The sequence below is a fragment of the Triticum urartu genome, chromosome 3A (assembly GCF_056163025.1).
Source record: "Triticum urartu cultivar PI428250 chromosome 3A, HENAU_Tu73, whole genome shotgun sequence".
Lineage (NCBI taxonomy): Eukaryota > Viridiplantae > Streptophyta > Magnoliopsida > Poales > Poaceae > Triticum > Triticum urartu.
This window is the reverse complement of record NC_141875.1, coordinates 690,777,100-690,794,343: the sequence shown is the minus strand read 5'-3', so window position 1 is coordinate 690,794,343 and position 17,244 is coordinate 690,777,100. Positions and strand designations below refer to the sequence as shown.

General features: G+C 43.4%; 1 protein-coding gene and 1 long non-coding RNA gene across 4 annotated transcripts; both read right to left on the bottom strand.

Moving 5' to 3' along the window:
- Nucleotides 1-5,218: 5,218 nt before the first annotated feature.
- On the bottom strand, nucleotides 5,219-7,920 carry LOC125546002 (uncharacterized). Of its 2 annotated transcripts, none has more exons than XR_015599001.1 (3): nucleotides 7,648-7,920; nucleotides 5,654-6,614; nucleotides 5,219-5,572 (listed from the first exon to the last, which is right to left on the bottom strand). It is a non-coding gene; the product is annotated as an uncharacterized LOC125546002 (long non-coding RNA). The 2 variants fall into 2 exon arrangements; XR_007300396.2 differs by having other exon boundaries at nucleotides 5,219-5,408; nucleotides 7,648-7,916.
- A 1,497-nt stretch (nucleotides 7,921-9,417) lies between these two features.
- LOC125546001 (disease resistance protein RGA5) lies at nucleotides 9,418-13,997 on the bottom strand. 2 transcript variants are annotated; one of them, XM_087514034.1, is made up of 6 exons: nucleotides 13,741-13,997; nucleotides 12,998-13,677; nucleotides 10,652-12,611; nucleotides 10,531-10,557; nucleotides 10,403-10,451; nucleotides 9,418-9,874 (listed from the first exon to the last, which is right to left on the bottom strand). In XM_087514034.1, exons 1-6 carry the CDS (start codon nucleotides 13,822-13,824, stop codon nucleotides 9,861-9,863), a joined length of 2,814 nt encoding a protein of 937 aa, XP_087370160.1. In that variant the 5' UTR covers nucleotides 13,825-13,997; the 3' UTR covers nucleotides 9,418-9,860. The 2 variants fall into 2 exon arrangements, with proteins under 2 accessions (XP_087370160.1, XP_048566033.2); XM_048710076.2 differs by having other exon boundaries at nucleotides 12,998-13,996.
- Nucleotides 13,998-17,244: the final 3,247 nt, after the last annotated feature.

The following is a 17,244-nucleotide window of genomic DNA, read 5'->3' as shown; positions in this document are numbered from 1 at the left end:
ACATGGGCTGTAGGGGGTGCACCTTGGCCTATATGGGCCAAGGGCACCAGCCCCAAAAGGGGCCATGCGCCTAGGGTTTTGGGGAAATCCTAAAGGGGGGCGCCCCCTTGCTTGGGGGGCAAGCCCCCCACCCCTTGGCCGCCGCCCCCTTAGGAGATTGGATCTCCTAGGGCCGGCTCCCCCCTAGGCACCCCTATATATAGTGGGGGAGATGGAGGACATCACACCTCAGCCTTTTGGCGCCTCCCTCTCCCCTGTTACATCTCTCTCTCGTAGTATAGGCGAAGCCCTGCTACTGTGACGCCCTGCATCCACCACCACGCCGTCGTGCTGTTGGATCTTCATCAACTTCTCCTTCCCCCTTGCTGGATCAAGAAGAAGGAGACGTTACGCTGACCGTACGTGTGTTGAACGCGGAGGTACCGTCCGTTCGGTGCTAGGATCTCCGGTGATTTGGATCACGTCGTGTTCGACTACCTCATCCCCGTTCTTTGAACGCTTCCTCTCACGATCTATAAAGGTATGTAGATGCATCCGATCACTCGTTGCTAGATGAACTCATAGATGGATCTTGGTGAAGCCGTAGGAAATTTTTTTGTTTTCTGCAACGTTCCTCAGCAACGGCCGCCTACAAAGCCAAGTGGCGACGCGAGCGAGGCTCTGTTCGGCGACACCGACGAGGAGGAGGACATTGTTAGCTCCGTCGAGGCCGGGTCCCGCCACCATGACCATGAACCCGGGACGTCCAAGGGTGCCGCCGGCAGTGAGGAAGAGTAGTGCACGGTAGGTCGCCGCCGCTCGGGTCCTAGGAAGGCCACCGCTCCTCCCCTCTCCTTGACGCTAAGCTTGGTGGACGCCAAACACATTTTCTTAGTGGGGAAACCGCTGGATATGTGTCCCACTTTACCGCATTTATAACACTTTGGGCCTTCATTTTCCTTACCCTTGCGTCTAGTTTGCTTTGGGATGGGTCATTTTGTCTTTGGTGGAGCGGTCTTTTCTTCCACTCTATTAGTGTGATCCTTAGACGAGCTTTCGATATGAGGATATGGAGACTTAGTTGTCTTTCTTGTCCTCACAAACCTCTCGGCCTTTAATGCTAGGGCTTGTGCTTGATCAATGGATCATATTTGTTGCATTATCAATCGAAAGATCTTGAATAGCATCACTGAGACCATTGATAGATGTACCTTGCAACGTGTTAATCTTCAGTTTCGGCAAGGTTGCGCCTCACTTGTAGCCTCAGAAACTCCTCCGTGTAATCTGAAACGGTCATATTTTCTTGGGGGAAATTTTGGAATTAGATAAATAGGTCTTGTCATAATCAACAGGTTAAAATCTCCCTTTCGAAAGACTTTTCATTTGCCGCCAAGTTCTCATACAAGGTTCTTCTCTCAGCTTGTGCTCTTCTTGCACGCGATCCTTTCAGCTTGTGCGCGACCAAAGGAACTCTACGATCTTCCAAAACCTCCATGACCTCAAAGAAAGTCTCCACTTCATATAACCAATCAAGGCACCCTTTAATGTCAACATTCCCATTAAAAGTTGGGATCTCAGCTTTCACCTTGTATGTATCCCTTGCATATGTAGAGTTGGGTACTTTCCGATATGCATAGAGACTAGGTTCTTCAAGGGCATCGTCATATTCTTCACCTTCAAAAGCTTCAATATAGATCGGCCTTCTTGAAGTACGTTGAACAACACGTTGTTATGGCGGTCTTGCTCCAAGATTACCTCTCCTTCTTTGTTGAACATCTTATTTTTCTTTAGATGAATCTCCTTCATTGGTAGTAGGGGGACACTCTTTCTTATCATCTTATCATCTCAATCAGTCGGTCAAATCTCCGATTAAGATCTTCATGCAACTCTTTGATTTGTTCTTCTGTAGCATCTATCTCTTCCCCAATTGCTTCATTGCTTGCTGGAGCTTGCTCTCAAAGAGAACAACAAGAACTTGTATGGATCAACGAGGCTTTGATACCACCTGAAAGCAGCACAAGGTTGTGGAGGAGCGACTCCGCCTTGTTGGTACAAAGTGTACAACACTAGAGTTGAAGGGACTACTTCAACGTCTTGTGGTAGATATCGCTCTAGAGGCAAATGTAGGCCGATATGACAGGAGGAGTTCAATCCAAAACTCCTATAGCACAAGATCTACTCCAAGATCTTAGATAAAAACACCAAGTTATATTACAGATAGTGGGGGTACATAGTCTGGATATAAAGTAGAGGTGAGGGCCTCTATTTATAGTGCTCTTGGAAGCCTTCACATACTCCTACTTATAGCTGGAACACTCTAGAAAACATTAATTAAGATTCACCATTCTACTCATAGCTACTCACAACTAGAGGGCTCTAGAAAACAGTAGGTAGGATAGAAAAAAAAATATTTTTTGAGGAAAGGGAGAGCTTCATTTATATCAATATACCTGGGTTACAAACGGAAGCAATTACATGTTTCTAAGCTTGTGGCACATCAACTAACACAAAGAAATCCCCATTCACTCTAGCATGGGCAGCAAGCTCATGCGCGACCACATTGCTCCCCCTATGGACTTTGGAAACAGAACAAACTCCAACCTCCTTAATATCCTTAGAGTTATCACAGCAAGCCCACGAGCTGCCCCTACTAACATTACAATCATTCACAGCGGCCACTACTGCCATGCAATCGGTCTCCATCTGCACTTTGTTCAAATTCAGTTTACGATCCTGGTTGAGGCCAAAAGATAGGACCTGGACTTCAGCTTCCTCTCCTTCTGAGCATCCATGAAGATAGGAAGCATCCGAGCATCCATGCAACTCTTTGATTTGTTCTTCTGCATCATCTATCTCTTCTCCAATTGCTTCATTGCTTGCTGCAGCTTGCTCTCAAAGAGAACAACAAGAACTTGTATGGATCAACGAGGATTTGATGCCACCTGAAGCAGCACAAGGTTGTGGAGGAGCGACTTCGCCTTGTTGGTACAAAGTGTACAACACTAGAGTTGAAGGAACTACTTCAACGTCTTGTGATAGATATCGCTCTAGAGGCAAATGTAGGCCGATATGACAGGAGGAGTTCAATCCAAAACTCCTATAGCACAAGATCTACTCCAAGATCTTAGATAAAAACACCAAGTTATATTACAGATAGTGGGGGTACATAGTCTGGATATAAAGTAGAGGTGAGGGCCTCTATTTATAGGGCTCTTGTAAGCCTTCACATACTCCTACTTATAGCTGGAACACTCTAGAAAACATTATTTAAGATTCACCATTCTACTCATAACTACTCACAACTAGAGGGCTCTAGAAAACAGTAGGTAGGATAGAAAAGAAATATTTTTTTGAGGAAAGGGAGAGCTTCATTTATATCAATAAACCTGGGTTACAATCGGAAGTAATTACATGTTTCTAAGCTTGTGGCACATCAACTAACACAAAGAAATCCCCTTTCACTCTAGCATGGGCAGCAAGCTCATGCGCGACCACGTTGCTCTTTCTATGGACTTTGGAAACAGAACAAACTCCACCCTCCTTAATATCCTTAGAGTTATCATAGCAAGCCCACGAGCTGCCCCTGCTAACATTACAATCATTCACAACGGCCACTACTGCGATGCAATCGGTCTCCATCTGCATTGTTCAAATTCAGTTTACGATCCTGGTTGAGGCCAAAAGATAGGACCTAGACTTCAGCTTCCTCTGCATCCGAGCATCCATGAAAATAGGAAGCCGCTGAGAAGACAATATCACCAAAACAATCCCTGCCAACCGCTCCCAGCCCAGCCAATCCCGTGCCTGCAATGAAAGAAGTGTCCACATTGATCTTTATGTGATTCTTGGGCGGCTTAGTCCAGCCAACCACATCAACCTACGGGGGTAGGCTAGAAGACTACATATTAACTTCATAAAGCTTTTGCTTCCCCTTAACATCATTTGATATTAGATAGAAAAAATATATATTACACTAGAGCGAAAGCATCTAGAAGTAGCCAAACAAATCCAACATACATTTTTCTTTTCTTTTTACTCATCTAGTGTTCTTCATGAACGAACCCCTCCGTCCTAGTAACAGTGAAGCGAAGGAGTATTAGACGAGGCTCAAGCTCGATGCGATCTTGAGATGGGCGAAAAATGGCCCTTGGATGCCGCTTCGACTGCAGTGATCAGGTTAAATTAAACCGCGTCACTGGTCTCCATGCGCGCACTTTACTCGCGTGCTGTCGTGCCTAAGAAAAGTGTCAGGACAGATTGCTCTCTTGCTCCTGAGACCATGTGTAGGTGTGAGCAACTCTTTTTTTTTTGAGGGAATAGGTGTGAGCAACTCTAGTTAATTACTCCACCCATGCAAATGCAATACTTAATTAAACTCTCTTTGGCACTTGTGAAATCGTAGTATGTGCCTGCGATGCCATCTATGCCTCTGAGCATGTGCACTCTGGTTTAGTTATAATGTGCTTGGTTTGCACTGCCTAGAGATGCCTCTGAGCAGATGCATTAGTTTAGTTATATAAGCTTGGCAGTTTGCAATTAGACAGAAGACACCACCTCCGTATTTTGGCACTCCCACCATGCGTACCCATTTAACTCGTTCCTGAAATCTCTGATGGATTATGCGTCCAATTCATCACTTGTACGCTTGCTCGTAACCTCGTATTGTACCGTTGTCAAGCATGGCATCGCTACTCCAGTCAGTCATAGAGACATCCCCCGCAGATTGAGGTCTTGTCAGTGGAAGAGGCTGGAACCTGGTGGCTGTATTTCACGACCAGCTGTACTGTGGGGGGCAAGCCCAATGACTGAATGACACGGTTTGCATCCCCCCGCAGAAAAGAAAGAAAGGAGAATGGCACTGTTTGCATCATCGCCATCTACAGCTCGGCCAAAGCAGCCTATCAAAATACTTCTACTACAGAGTAAACGACAGCGAAGCAGCCTATCAAAATACTTCTACTACAGAGTAAACGACAGCGAAGGTGCGCCTGAGATGAAATGGCGAGTCAAGTTCCAGTTATACTCAAATAAAGATTTACTCAATACAGGTCCTAAGCCGGCACATTAAAATGACACAGCTGACTTCCTCGTATATTCGATCAAACCAGCACGACAAATAGAAGATGAAACTTCAGAACATAGTACAAGCTGAACGTGGTTTTTTGGTTTGTGAGTCTGAAATAAAGCTAGGAGTGTAATGATGAATGCAGGAGAGGAAGCATACAAGACATCAGTACAGAATAACTAATGGTTCTTAAGGACAAAATGTAAGGGATGCCAGGCTACATTAACTTGAGCTGGCGGAAAATTAACCTGCCAGGCATACATCATAAGTACAAAACTCTTCCTTACAAAAGAATGAAATGGAGAAGGAAGTTCATCCTGAGAAAAATGCAGGAGGTGCCGCAGAAACTTGGTCGTTCTTGAATCTGATGGAAGTGATAATGTATTCAGGCATAAGTGGGTATAGTTACAATGAGAGCTTCATGTTGATGCAGAAGACAAATCAAAACACCATGGTTAATGCACACTGTTCTTGAGTCTCAAAATATCAATTGGAAAGAATGGAAGCATGCAGCACAATATTCCAAATCTAACACATGTAGAACATGAACACTCAGCATAAGCAACACTGAATAGACAATAGCACATGAATATTGCAAAGAGAGCTCACTTGTGGCATTGTTGCTGCTTCTGATGGTGGTTATGTCTGTCGTGCTATTTCAGATGGATGATCTTCAAATCTTGCCTTTGGATAGACCGCTTTCACCCAATGCCATACAAGTGGTTTTCTTCACTTGGCAAAAACATATGGGATCAATCATCATATCATGTATACGATAAGATTTATTCCATGCCTTCATCAGCATTGATGTCTGTTGGTTCAATCATGTTTCTATTTATTGTCTCATTGAGTAACTCTATTCCGATCTCAAATAAGCTAATCTCTTGTTTTTCATGATAAACAAAAACATTCAGCTATCCATTTACTATCAACTGACCTTGCTTAATCTTCTAATCTTCTGAAAACATACTTAGATATAATAACTAATCCTATAGCAGATGTCAAGGTAGACCAAAACTAGTAGTAAAAGAAGCTTGATTCTAGACCATCACTTTGACATAATCTACAAGTCAGGAGCTTGTTTCACTATTTCATTGCTACTTTCCATATAGTTGGTGTGTGTGGCTCCTGTTGTGTTCTATCTCTAGTCTACACTGACTTGCCAAAGTCAAAAGATTATGTTGTTGTTCTATGATCTACCTTCACATCATTTATTATAAGTAAGCATGTATCCAGAAGATTACAAAATGAAGAGAGACCAGTTCATATGGAGATGGATATCTGAATTTTTTATGTATCATGTAAACGAGAAATTGGCCCATTTGAGCTAGGAGAGGGTTACTTCAATGAGTTGATAAATAGAAGCATGATCGAACTGGTAGACATCGACTATGAAGACAGCAAAAGCTTATGGTGTACATGACATGATGCTCGATCTAATATATTCGTTGCGGAGAGGAACACTTATTGCATTGTGCAACCCAAAAGAACATGGATGGCAACAGCCAAATAACAAGACATTCTTCCCTTCCTCCACAACAATTGTGATTCCCATCTCATGCCCATGTACCTACGCATGTGAAGTTTTTGCAACGATTAGTTGGCAGTATGTCATCATGATGCGTATACTATTTCTAAATATAGAGAAGACATCAATGAATGAATAATAAGCTAGTTATCAAGGCAAAAAACATTAGCAAATCCCAAGGGAAAAACCATCTTTTACCAACCAATGTAAATCTACAGGGAATCACCAACGATTTGTACTTAAGGCGCAAACACCAAACCAGCAGTAAAAAACAGTGGACAATAACAGCTAATTAACAGCGCCCTCTTCATTTCTTCTGCACTGGCATCTCTTTTAAGTCCGCAAACAGCGGTAACTTTCATCCAAGACTGACCTATTTATATGAAGTTTTTGCACCGTTCAGTTGGCAAACAAATCAAGATGCATCTTTTTTTTCTTGTCGGGATAAATCAAGATGCATCTGATATATGTTTCTTCATAAAGAGAGATGAGTATTGAAGTATGTTTTAGTTATCTGGCAAAAAAGGACTCACTGGAGCAGACCCTACAAAGTAGCCTACACGGCCAAATTAGCACTATAAATCTATCGTGGATAACCAATAATTTGCACTGAAGAACTGAGATGCACACACCGGCCAACCAGCACAGAAATGATTTACTTGAAGAAACTAGAGTACACGAAGAAAGATCTACTAGAACGGATGGACATTTTTTTTGCGGGACAAACCAAGATGCATCTGATATACGACTATGTTTCTTGATAAAGAGAGGTCGGTATTGAAGCATGGCTAGTTATCTGGCAACAAAGGACTCACTAGAGCAGACCCTGCAAAGTACTAGCTTATACGACCAAATTAGCACTGAAGAACTGAAATGCACACACCGGCCGACCAGCACAGAAATGATTTACCTGAAGTAACTAGAGTACATGATGAAAGATCTAGAACGAACGGAACGAAATCTGTGGTGGACGACGAACAATTCGCACTTAAGATGCATACCGTGACCCACACGATTGTAGTCCAAGAAACTAATTTAGTCAGATCTACTATAGAACAGAAGAACAGATTCGTACCTGATATCGCTGTCCTGGGAGATCCGGGGAAGCCTTCCCCTGCACGTGCCTCTTCGGGCCGCTGCATATACTCACCGGTGGTCGGCAGGACCTAGCAGCCCCGGGAGGAGGCCGGGGGCCGGCGGCCGGCGGAGGCCCCTTCCGCGAGATCCACTCGACGGCTCTCCCCTCTCCATATGCGGTAGAAATAATCATCGGGAGCAGAGGACCTATGAACCAACACGACCGGTCATGTGCACGCACAGAACCGCTGTCTTGTGGTCCTCCTTACGGTATGGCCCCATGTGTCATCCAGCTATGGTTGTTATTATCATGAAAACATGAACAAGTAGGACGAGTATGAGGTTACTGGTAAAAACAAGATACTTCATGGCACGCAGAAAACATCACCTGGTTTGATTGATCCTACTTCGGCATGCTGGGATAGACAGAGGGTTGAGGAAGTTTTTCTGCCCATGGATGTGAATATTATTCGGGGGATACCACTCTGTACCAGAAACGTTGAGGATTTCTGGAGCTGGAGCTATGAGAGGAACGGGATTTTTTCAGTTAAATCGGCCTACAGAATGCTATTGCAACACGTCAGAGGAGAGAAGCATGGTTGGAAGGCTCATCCGGATCATCTACAAGGTCAAAAGAGGAAGGATGTTGGAAGATGCTGTGGAAAACAAAGGTACCAGGGAAAGTCAGGCTATTTTTATGGCGTCTTGCGAAGCAATCTATACCGACAAATGATGTCCGATCGCATAGACATATGGCTGACAGCAGCGCGTGTGGTTTCTGTGGATCACCAGATTCGTGGCGACATTTCCTCATTGAGTGTACAGTGGCACGATGTACATGGGCACTGGGAGATGAGGAGCTAGCGCAGATGCTGGTTGCAACTTCCGAACCTGACGCAAAAAACTGGCTCTTCACTCTCATGGAATCATGCCCACACACCGTCTTTATTAAAATCACGGTAACGCTATGGGCGATCTGGTCAGTGAGGCGAAAAGCGATCCACGAAGGAGTGTTTCAAAGTCCTCAAGCTACTAATGCTTTCATTGCCAGGTTCATTCTTGAGCTTCAGATGGTACAGGAGGGCGAACCAAACCAAGCCAGGGGCGCATCTCTTGCTGCTCCTGCCCGACGACCCAAAGCGCCACCACCTGGACATGCAAAGATACACGTCGATGCGGGCATCAGAACTGGGTGCGGAGGAGCTGCAGCAGCGGTATGCAGAGACACTGATGGCACTTACTTGGGTAGTTCTGCCCTTGTTATCGGCGGGGTAGATGATTCAACCACAATGGAGACAATTGCGTGTCGGGAGGCGCTGGCACTAGCGGAGGACTTGCATATACAGTACTTCGTCGTCTCATCAGACTCAAGACAAGTTGTTGCTGATATCCAAAACAAAAGTAGAGGGAACTGCGGAGCTATTATTAGTGAAGTCAACACTAGAGCTAGCTTTTTTCATTGTAATTTCCAGTTTGAAGGTCGTGCTTCCAATCTTGAAGCACATAGGTTAGCCAAGTTCACACTTTCATTGGGTTCGGGACGCCACGTCTGGTTTGGCCAATCCCACAACCTGAACTGTATCCCACACCATGTGGCTTTTGCGGAATAAAACTTGGTTTTACCCCTCAAAAAAAAAGTGCAAGTAAGGAGAGACTGACAGTCGATGAAGGGTGTACATCGAATCACATTCTTACCTCCAGAAACCATTGCATCAGTTTAGGACCAATAATTCTACAGAGTAAAAGACAGCAAGGGCACACGGTGTGATTCAGTGGCAAATTCAAGTTCCAGTTCACGATTTATTTGATCAAACCAAGTCCAACATGACAAATGGAAGATAAACTTCAGACCATAGTACAAACTGAACTCTGACTTTACAGTTTACGAGTCTGGAATAAACATCGAGTCTAAATAAAGTTGTTACAAACAAAGGAGTGTAATGAACAATGCTGGGGAGCATCCAAACCAGACATCTTCAGTACATGAAAATTAATGGTTCATCAGGGCAAAATGTAGGGGGCGCCCTACAAACTTGACTGTTGTTGAACTGACGGAAGCAAGAAGAGACTTTAGGCATGGGTGATGGACAGAACGAGAGCATCATCTCGTTGCGGAACAAAGACAGATCAAACGGTAAGGCAAACGCAGTGTGCTTGACTGTATTGGTTGGAAAGAGGAACGCACGATCGAGTCCATGTCGGCGAAATTTATTAACTCATGCTACCTGCAGTGCCACATGTGAATGGCTCAGTTAAATGTTACAGAACAAGAGAACAGAGTTCAACCAACTGCCGTAGTGAATTGCTTGCTAATCTGTAGCACATCATATGAGACCTTGTCTTTTCAGAAAATGCGAGACCTTGTACGTGGCAAGAAAAAGTAACTAGTGATCCTATTATGTACTTATGCGCCGTAAAGTAACCAAGGCGAAAATGACATTGCAGTTCTATTGGCACTTCGAAACACACACATAAAAAAACACAGGGTTCATCCAAGTAGAGAAACACATAGTACTTGGTGGGCTGCTCACTAATCTAGACTTGTTGTGAACTTGTAGCATGCAGGAATAACAATTAAGGGGCCCTATGTATCTTTGCAGCAGAAATGAACAGGCCAACGCTGAATAGATTCATATCGTAGTAATGTTTAGGCTTTAGGGGCCTGATCGATCGAGCTAGCTGGCTTATGGAAATGCTGAAATTGAGAATACTTTGGTACTTGTATAATCAAATCGATGGAGTTAGTATAGTACCTGGGTGCAAGATTCGATGAATCGACCTAAGCACTCGGGCTGCCTGAAACTGAAAAACGGAAGAGGAGAGGAATAAAACACTTGGTGTGGAAACTAGGGACAAAACCGTGGAGGAGTATCTAGCGAACCTCAATCGCATGCCTCGCTTCGTCCGCCTGAAACAAACAAAGAGCAATGAATATCATATATCAAGGACAATGTACAAAGAGCAATGATGTGAATACATGCTTGTGCGTCTAGTGTATGTACCTCCACTGCGGCCCTTTGCATGCATAGCCCAATCTCAAGGACGGGACGGTTGGGGTGGTCCTCCGCTGCGGCCCTTAGCGCAGCCTCCGCTTCATTCACCTCTGCACGGCTAGCTCCCTTCTTTCGAACTACAACGCTGACTCGCTGGAGGGAAGGGAGATGCCGCATGCCCAAATCAAAGTTTTCACGGGAGATCCACTTGGCTGCGAAGGAGAACACAAGGCGTTTAAGCCTTGGCGCTGCTCCTCGTGGAAACATTGATGGCACGGCACCAATACCATGGAAGCGGCACTCCGTCGCACATGGGAATAACGCAGCACCAGAGGAAAGGACGGGCGCTTCCACCTCATGCGCTCCTTCGAACAAAGAATAATTCTGTATCTCAAGATAAACAAGAGCAGGCAGAGTCCCAAGAAGCTGGATGACCTCCGATCGCACTTCAAACAACATTATATCCAGATAGGAGAGGAGAGGAAGCGATGAAGGATTAATCCATGATGGCAATGTCTCGAACCAACTGTAGCTTGACGGGAAAGCCAATCTACGGAGTTGTGGAGGAGGCATCCAATCTTCACTCAGGCAATTGATGAGTCCATGATTGACATATACATCTAGACTGTCCAGTTTGTGTATATTACTAATGGATTCCTCCAAAGCTTTATCCAGGCTCTCATCAAAACCATCGCAGTCAAGCCGGAGCACCCTGAGCTTGGTCAGATGGCCCAATTCTTTCACAAAATCAAGGTCCACGTCAGATAACCCCAGGTCATCTAGCACTTCTAGGGAAGTCAGGTTACCTATCCCAGATGGCAGCTTCATACCAAAATCAACATACAGGCACATTAGACGTCTTAGCTGAACAACACTCGATGGCAGTACTTCTATCTTAGTCCCTCTTAAATCCAAGGTAAGCAAAAACTGCAGCCTCCCTATTTCCATGGGAAGGTCCTTAACATGAGTACCTTTTAGCCCCAAGTACCTCAAATGCAACAGATTCCCCACATACCCAACATCTGAGACATCACGACAACCTTCTAAATCCAACACGCGCAGAACTTGAAAACTTGAAATATCCAACACTTTCCCGACAACATCACTTGTGAAAACAGTAAGAGATCTCATATGCTCCATTCTAGTGGTATCCACATCTATCTTGCTATTTTGGATGGACAATCTGTGAACCTTGATCTCTGAGTTTGGCATTTTTCTTCTGGTGTCATCTAATATTGTGACAAAGTTCTCTTCACTTGACAATGAGCATATAAGGTCAAGAACCATGTCATGTACACGGCAAGCCTTTACCTTTTTTTCATTATCAATGCCTATGGGTTGGATCATACTTCTATTTACTAGCTCATTGAAGTAGCTGTCACCGAGCTCATATAATCTAATATCTTGATTTTCACTATAAACAAAGCCTTCTGATATCCACCTCCATATCAGTCTATCTCTCCTAATCTCGTGGTCTTCTGGGAAGATGCTTAGATATAATAAGCATGGTTTCAAATAAGAAGGTAGATCATAGTAGCTGAATAATAATATCTTTTTCATCTGCTCCAAACTGCGATCTTTTGTGAGTCCATGACCAATGGAACTAAGCAAAGCATACCATTCATCCTTTGCTTTTATATGACCCTTATTAGCTAGAAGACTTGCTATAGTAATAATAGCTAACGGTACACCGCCACATTTCTTCAAAATTTCTTCGGATACTTTCAATAATTCTTGAGGGCAGCCTTCTTCTTGTGAAAATATTCTTTTACAGAAGAGTGTTCTTGATACATCATTGGAAAGGGGTTCCATTCTGTAAATATCATCCTCAGAAGAGCAACATGCTTCAGAGACACTAACATTTCGGGTTGTCGTGATTAGTCGGCTTCCGGTGCTCTTCTTGGAGAAAGCACACTTAATTAACTCCCATGCTTTTTCATTCCATATATCATCGATTACGATGAGGTACCTTGATGAATGCATTTAATAATTAGTTAACAAATCAATACAATGAAGATAACAAAATAATATATTATTATATTAGTTTGGATAAATTACTTCTAAGCAAACTCGACCAAATTGCATAATCAGAGACTTGTATTACCCCCCCCCCCACTCACACACACATAATTGAGATCGTCGACCTAGAATATATATTTTCAATTACCTTAAAAATGTGCACTCACTAATTATTACATTATATGATTTATACAATAACTATAGAAATTTACATCAAAAGTATAAATTAACAATATGCTATCAAGATGCATATGCACTAGTATTAAACGATGTCACTATTTTACTAGATGAAATGGAAATCAGTGTGTATAAGAGGAAAAAAGCATACATACATACCTCTTGTCATTAAGGAATTCAATTATATCGTCTATGAGATACTTTTCGTCCCTCGCTGCATTATGTATGTTTTCGTACTTGACCTTGTCAAGTCCATAGAGAATATCCTTCAAAACCTTTTTCATTTCAGGGTTTTGCGAAACCGAGACAAAAGCACCACAATCAAATTGCACTTTGATCTTGTCGTATGCTGCTTTGGCAAGAGTCGTCTTGCCTAACCCACCAAATCCAACAATAGATATCGTCTTCAACGGATGCTTCGACCAATCATCACCTTCAGTCAACATATTGATCAACTTGTCTCGTGTTTCTTCAATACCGACGAGCTCTGTAACATCTGTGTACAAGGCCATCATGCGAGGGTCAACACTAGTATTAGCACTAGTGTCCCGCATCTCTTGCTCGTACCTCTGACGCAGCTCGGCCAACTGCTTCGCTTGAAGAACCACTTCTTCCAGAGCATCAGAGATCCGATGAAGATCCTTGCCGTTCTTGAATAATCTTTTGACCTTCTTGAGTATCTTCTTGACTCTGTTCTTCGGGTTGGTGGACTCGCCGCCATCCCCCACACGCACCATGAAAGCATCAACGATGTCCTCCATTTGGTAGGACAACTCCTTGACATTTCCTGCCCAGATCTTGACCCCCTCGTCAAGCTGGTCCGCCGGCACTTTTGACACCTTGCTAAGGACAGCATGCATTAATTTCAGCTCTGTTACGAGAGACTCGATACCTTTCCTTACTTGTTTCTCCATGGTGAGCTCGCTATGAAGCAGCTCGCGGAGCTTGGGGAGGAGAGGGCCGATAGCCCCCATAGCGATCTCCATAGCTGGATCTCTCTCTACTTGCGAGATTGCAGTTGTGTGGTGGTGGAAGAAAGATGATGTCTCCGTGCTGCTGCTGCTACTACGATGGCCTCTCCTCGCAGTGTGTTTGCTCGTTGTTGTGGAGAAGACGAGCTGGGTTCAGATTAATGATCGCTGGTCTGTGTAAGGAAGAGCTGGCTTTTTATTTCGCCACCAACCGACCGGGCTTCTAATCACGTCAGGTCAGGCTGCAGTTCACCACAGGCTGGCCGCTGCTGGACTGATGCGTTGGGGATTAAAGAAAGTTGAGCACGCCACCAGTGTCCAGTGTCCAAGCCTTTCACTGTGGTAAAGTCATCATATGTAAAGTAGAGATCCCTGCTCAATGCAACTGTGGCATCATGCGTTGCTGTCGGCAAGACTGCAGCTCGATTAAACGGATCAGAGCGTCCAGCCCGTACTGGACCCAACCTACAAACAAAATAATTACGTACACCTCAAAAGAGCATGCATGTTTTCTGCATGCGGCCAAAGCTGCTAAATGCAATTTCAGAAAATATATTTCAAACTAAACTAATTTCAATTTCAAGAGAGATGATTGATCTCTTTTCTTAGCTCATCTCTCTGTTTGGTTGGAGGGATGTACATGAAATAGGGTAATTTCAGAAAATATATTTCAAAACTAGAAGTAGATACGTACAGCAACGCGTACTATGTACTATGAAGTCCACAACCACAAACAACTGTGATTTCTTCCTAGACTGACCTATGTACTATGAAGTTTTTGCACCGTTTAATTGGCAAATAAATCAAGATGAATCTAATATATGTTTATTCATAAAGAGAGGTGAAGCGTGTACTAGTTATCTGGCGTCATGGGCTCATGGACCCAATTAGCACTGTAAATCTGTCGTGCATAACCAACAGTTTGCAGTTAAGAACTGAGATGCACACACCGGCCTGCCAGCACAGAAGTAGTACGCACACATGATTTACAGGAAGAATTTAAACTATAAGTAAACCAGCATGCACCTCATCGAGCTTGATGTGTGAGGTGATGAATCTGAATTCCTGACCATAAATGTTGATTTCAGGAGTAGGCAAAAGTAACTAGACAACGCCAGGAATTAGTAACCCAGAGTGCGACAACGACAGAATGATTACCTGAGTTTGATGTTGAGCTGGGCTTCAGGACTTTCAGCTTCAGCTTTACTTAAACGGTGACTGTAAATTACAAGGTTGGCAACATCCTCATCTGATCTCTCTTGCATCTCGGCCGAAGGAATAGAACGGCAGTCGATGAAGGGAGTACACCGAATCATTCTTGCCTCCAGCCTCCAGAAATCAATGCATCAGTTCAGGGCCAATATTTCTACAGAGTAAAATGATAGCAAGGGCACATGGTGTGATTCAGTGGTAAATTCAAGTTCCAGCTCACGATTTATTTGATCAAACCAAGTCTAACATGACAAATGGAAGATTAACTTCAGACCGTGGAAACTGAACTCTGAAGTTATAGTCTACGAGTCTGGAATAAACACCGAGTCTGAAATAAAGCTGTTACAAATACAGGAATGCAAGGAAAAATGCTGGAGAGCAGGCAAACCAAACATCACCAGTACAACAATCAGCTTTACTTAGATTTCTGTCAAAATGGTGACTGTAAAATTATGCGGTTGGCACTTGCAACGCATCCTCATCTGATCTCGGCCGAAGCAGGCTATTGCGGTGGAATGCAGTAAAAAGAGAAGCAAAGACGTGTGCCTTGTCATTGAGTTGCTAATAAACGGGTCTTCCTCTGCCACTACCAGAATTTACCCAATTGCCGACGGCCCCGTCGGCATCGATGGATGTATCCCGACGGCCCAGGTCAGGCCGTCGGCGTAGAAAAGACGTCAGCATACATCCACCTATGCCGACGGGGGCCGTCGGCACAGATCGGCCGTCGGCATCCCAATCAATATGCCTACGGCGGCCGTCGGCATAGAGGCTGTCTTCGGCATATCTGTGGGCCCGACTACCCGGGCGGCGACATCCTTTGAGGGCGTGAAGCCTACGCCGACGGGGCCTAACGGTGGCCGTCGGCATAGCTATGCCGCCGTCATCGATCCGCGTGATCCGCCACGTCAACGATCCGAAATGCTCACCGGTCCGGGGGTGGCATATCTATGCCGACAGCCTCGCCGTCGGCATAGGCTTGGCCCGTGGACGGTGCCACGTCATCGATCCGCGCCATACGCCACGTCATCGATCCGCGCCATACGCCACGTCATCGATCCATGGCTCTACCCTTCCGTGGCTGTAGCTATGCCGACGGCATAGCCGTAGGCATAGATTTCTAATATTTTTTCATATTTTTATTTATTTTCTCTTTTTCCTTTTTATTTTTCTTCCAAAATAATTAGATTAACTTAAATGTGCCTTATGTACAGAAAACATATCTCGATTATATATACATACATACATACATACATATATATATAGGTAAAATATATATATATATATATATATATATATATATATATATATAGGTAAAATAGATGGGGCACCTAGGTGTCTGGACACCTTGATTGTTTTGGAAACCATGATATATTTAATTAGTTTCCTACCCATTCTTCATGCAAGACTTTCCATAGTTACGATTTATTTTTGTTTCCTAATTATTAGGCATGCAAGACTTGCCATATAATAAATCATATTAATGTTTGATTTTATTTGAACTGCTATGGTTATCTAATACGCGTATTTTTGTTTCCTAAATATCTAATACATACCAACTCGTATATACTCAATATTTTTTTGAACTATTATATTTCATTTTTATTTCCTAACTATCTAATATGGGTATCGAATACCTACTAATGAAATTATTTACATACGTGGTATGTATATACCCAATAATTTATTTTCTAACTATCTAATACTTGTATCCGGTACCTACTGACGATGTATATACGCGGGTACGTATATTTCAGGCTGCATAAAATATGGCTACATAGATACCCTGCTATGTAAAATATACCCAATGAACTCCTAGTATACCTTCGTAACAAAAAAACTCCTAGTGTATCCACATACTTTTTACGACATGCTCACATAAATCTTCTAGTATATACCCAACGTACTTACATAAAACAGTATACCCAATGTGTCTGCACACGTATATACCCGGCTATATGAAAAGGTGTAGAAAACTGTTCTAGGTTTCCTGTCAACATATATATATATATATATACAATAAAATATGGCTACATATATACCCGACTACATGAATTATGGCATGCATATGCAGCATACATGGTCTTAATGGACCACTAATTGTTGTTTTTTTCTCTATCTTGTTTAATCTAGGCATTAAGTGTCCATATGAAGCAATAATTTGCAATAATTCTTTCCTAACATGGTTGACCCATCAGTGCTAATACTAATTACACATGCACA

Excerpts from the sequence above, each read along its gene's own strand:
- LOC125546001 (XM_048710076.2), bottom strand. The coding sequence starts at position 13,824 with ATGGAGATCGCTATGGGGGCTATCGGCCCTCTCCTCCCCAAGCTCCGC. Across the intron at positions 10,558-10,651 it reads TGCAAAGGGCCGCAGTGGAG|GCGGACGAAGCGAGGCATGC; the intron begins GTACATACACTA and ends TGTTTGTTTCAG. Across the intron at positions 10,452-10,530 it reads AAGCGAGGCATGCGATTGAG|TTTCAGGCAGCCCGAGTGCT; the intron begins GTTCGCTAGATA and ends TCCGTTTTTCAG.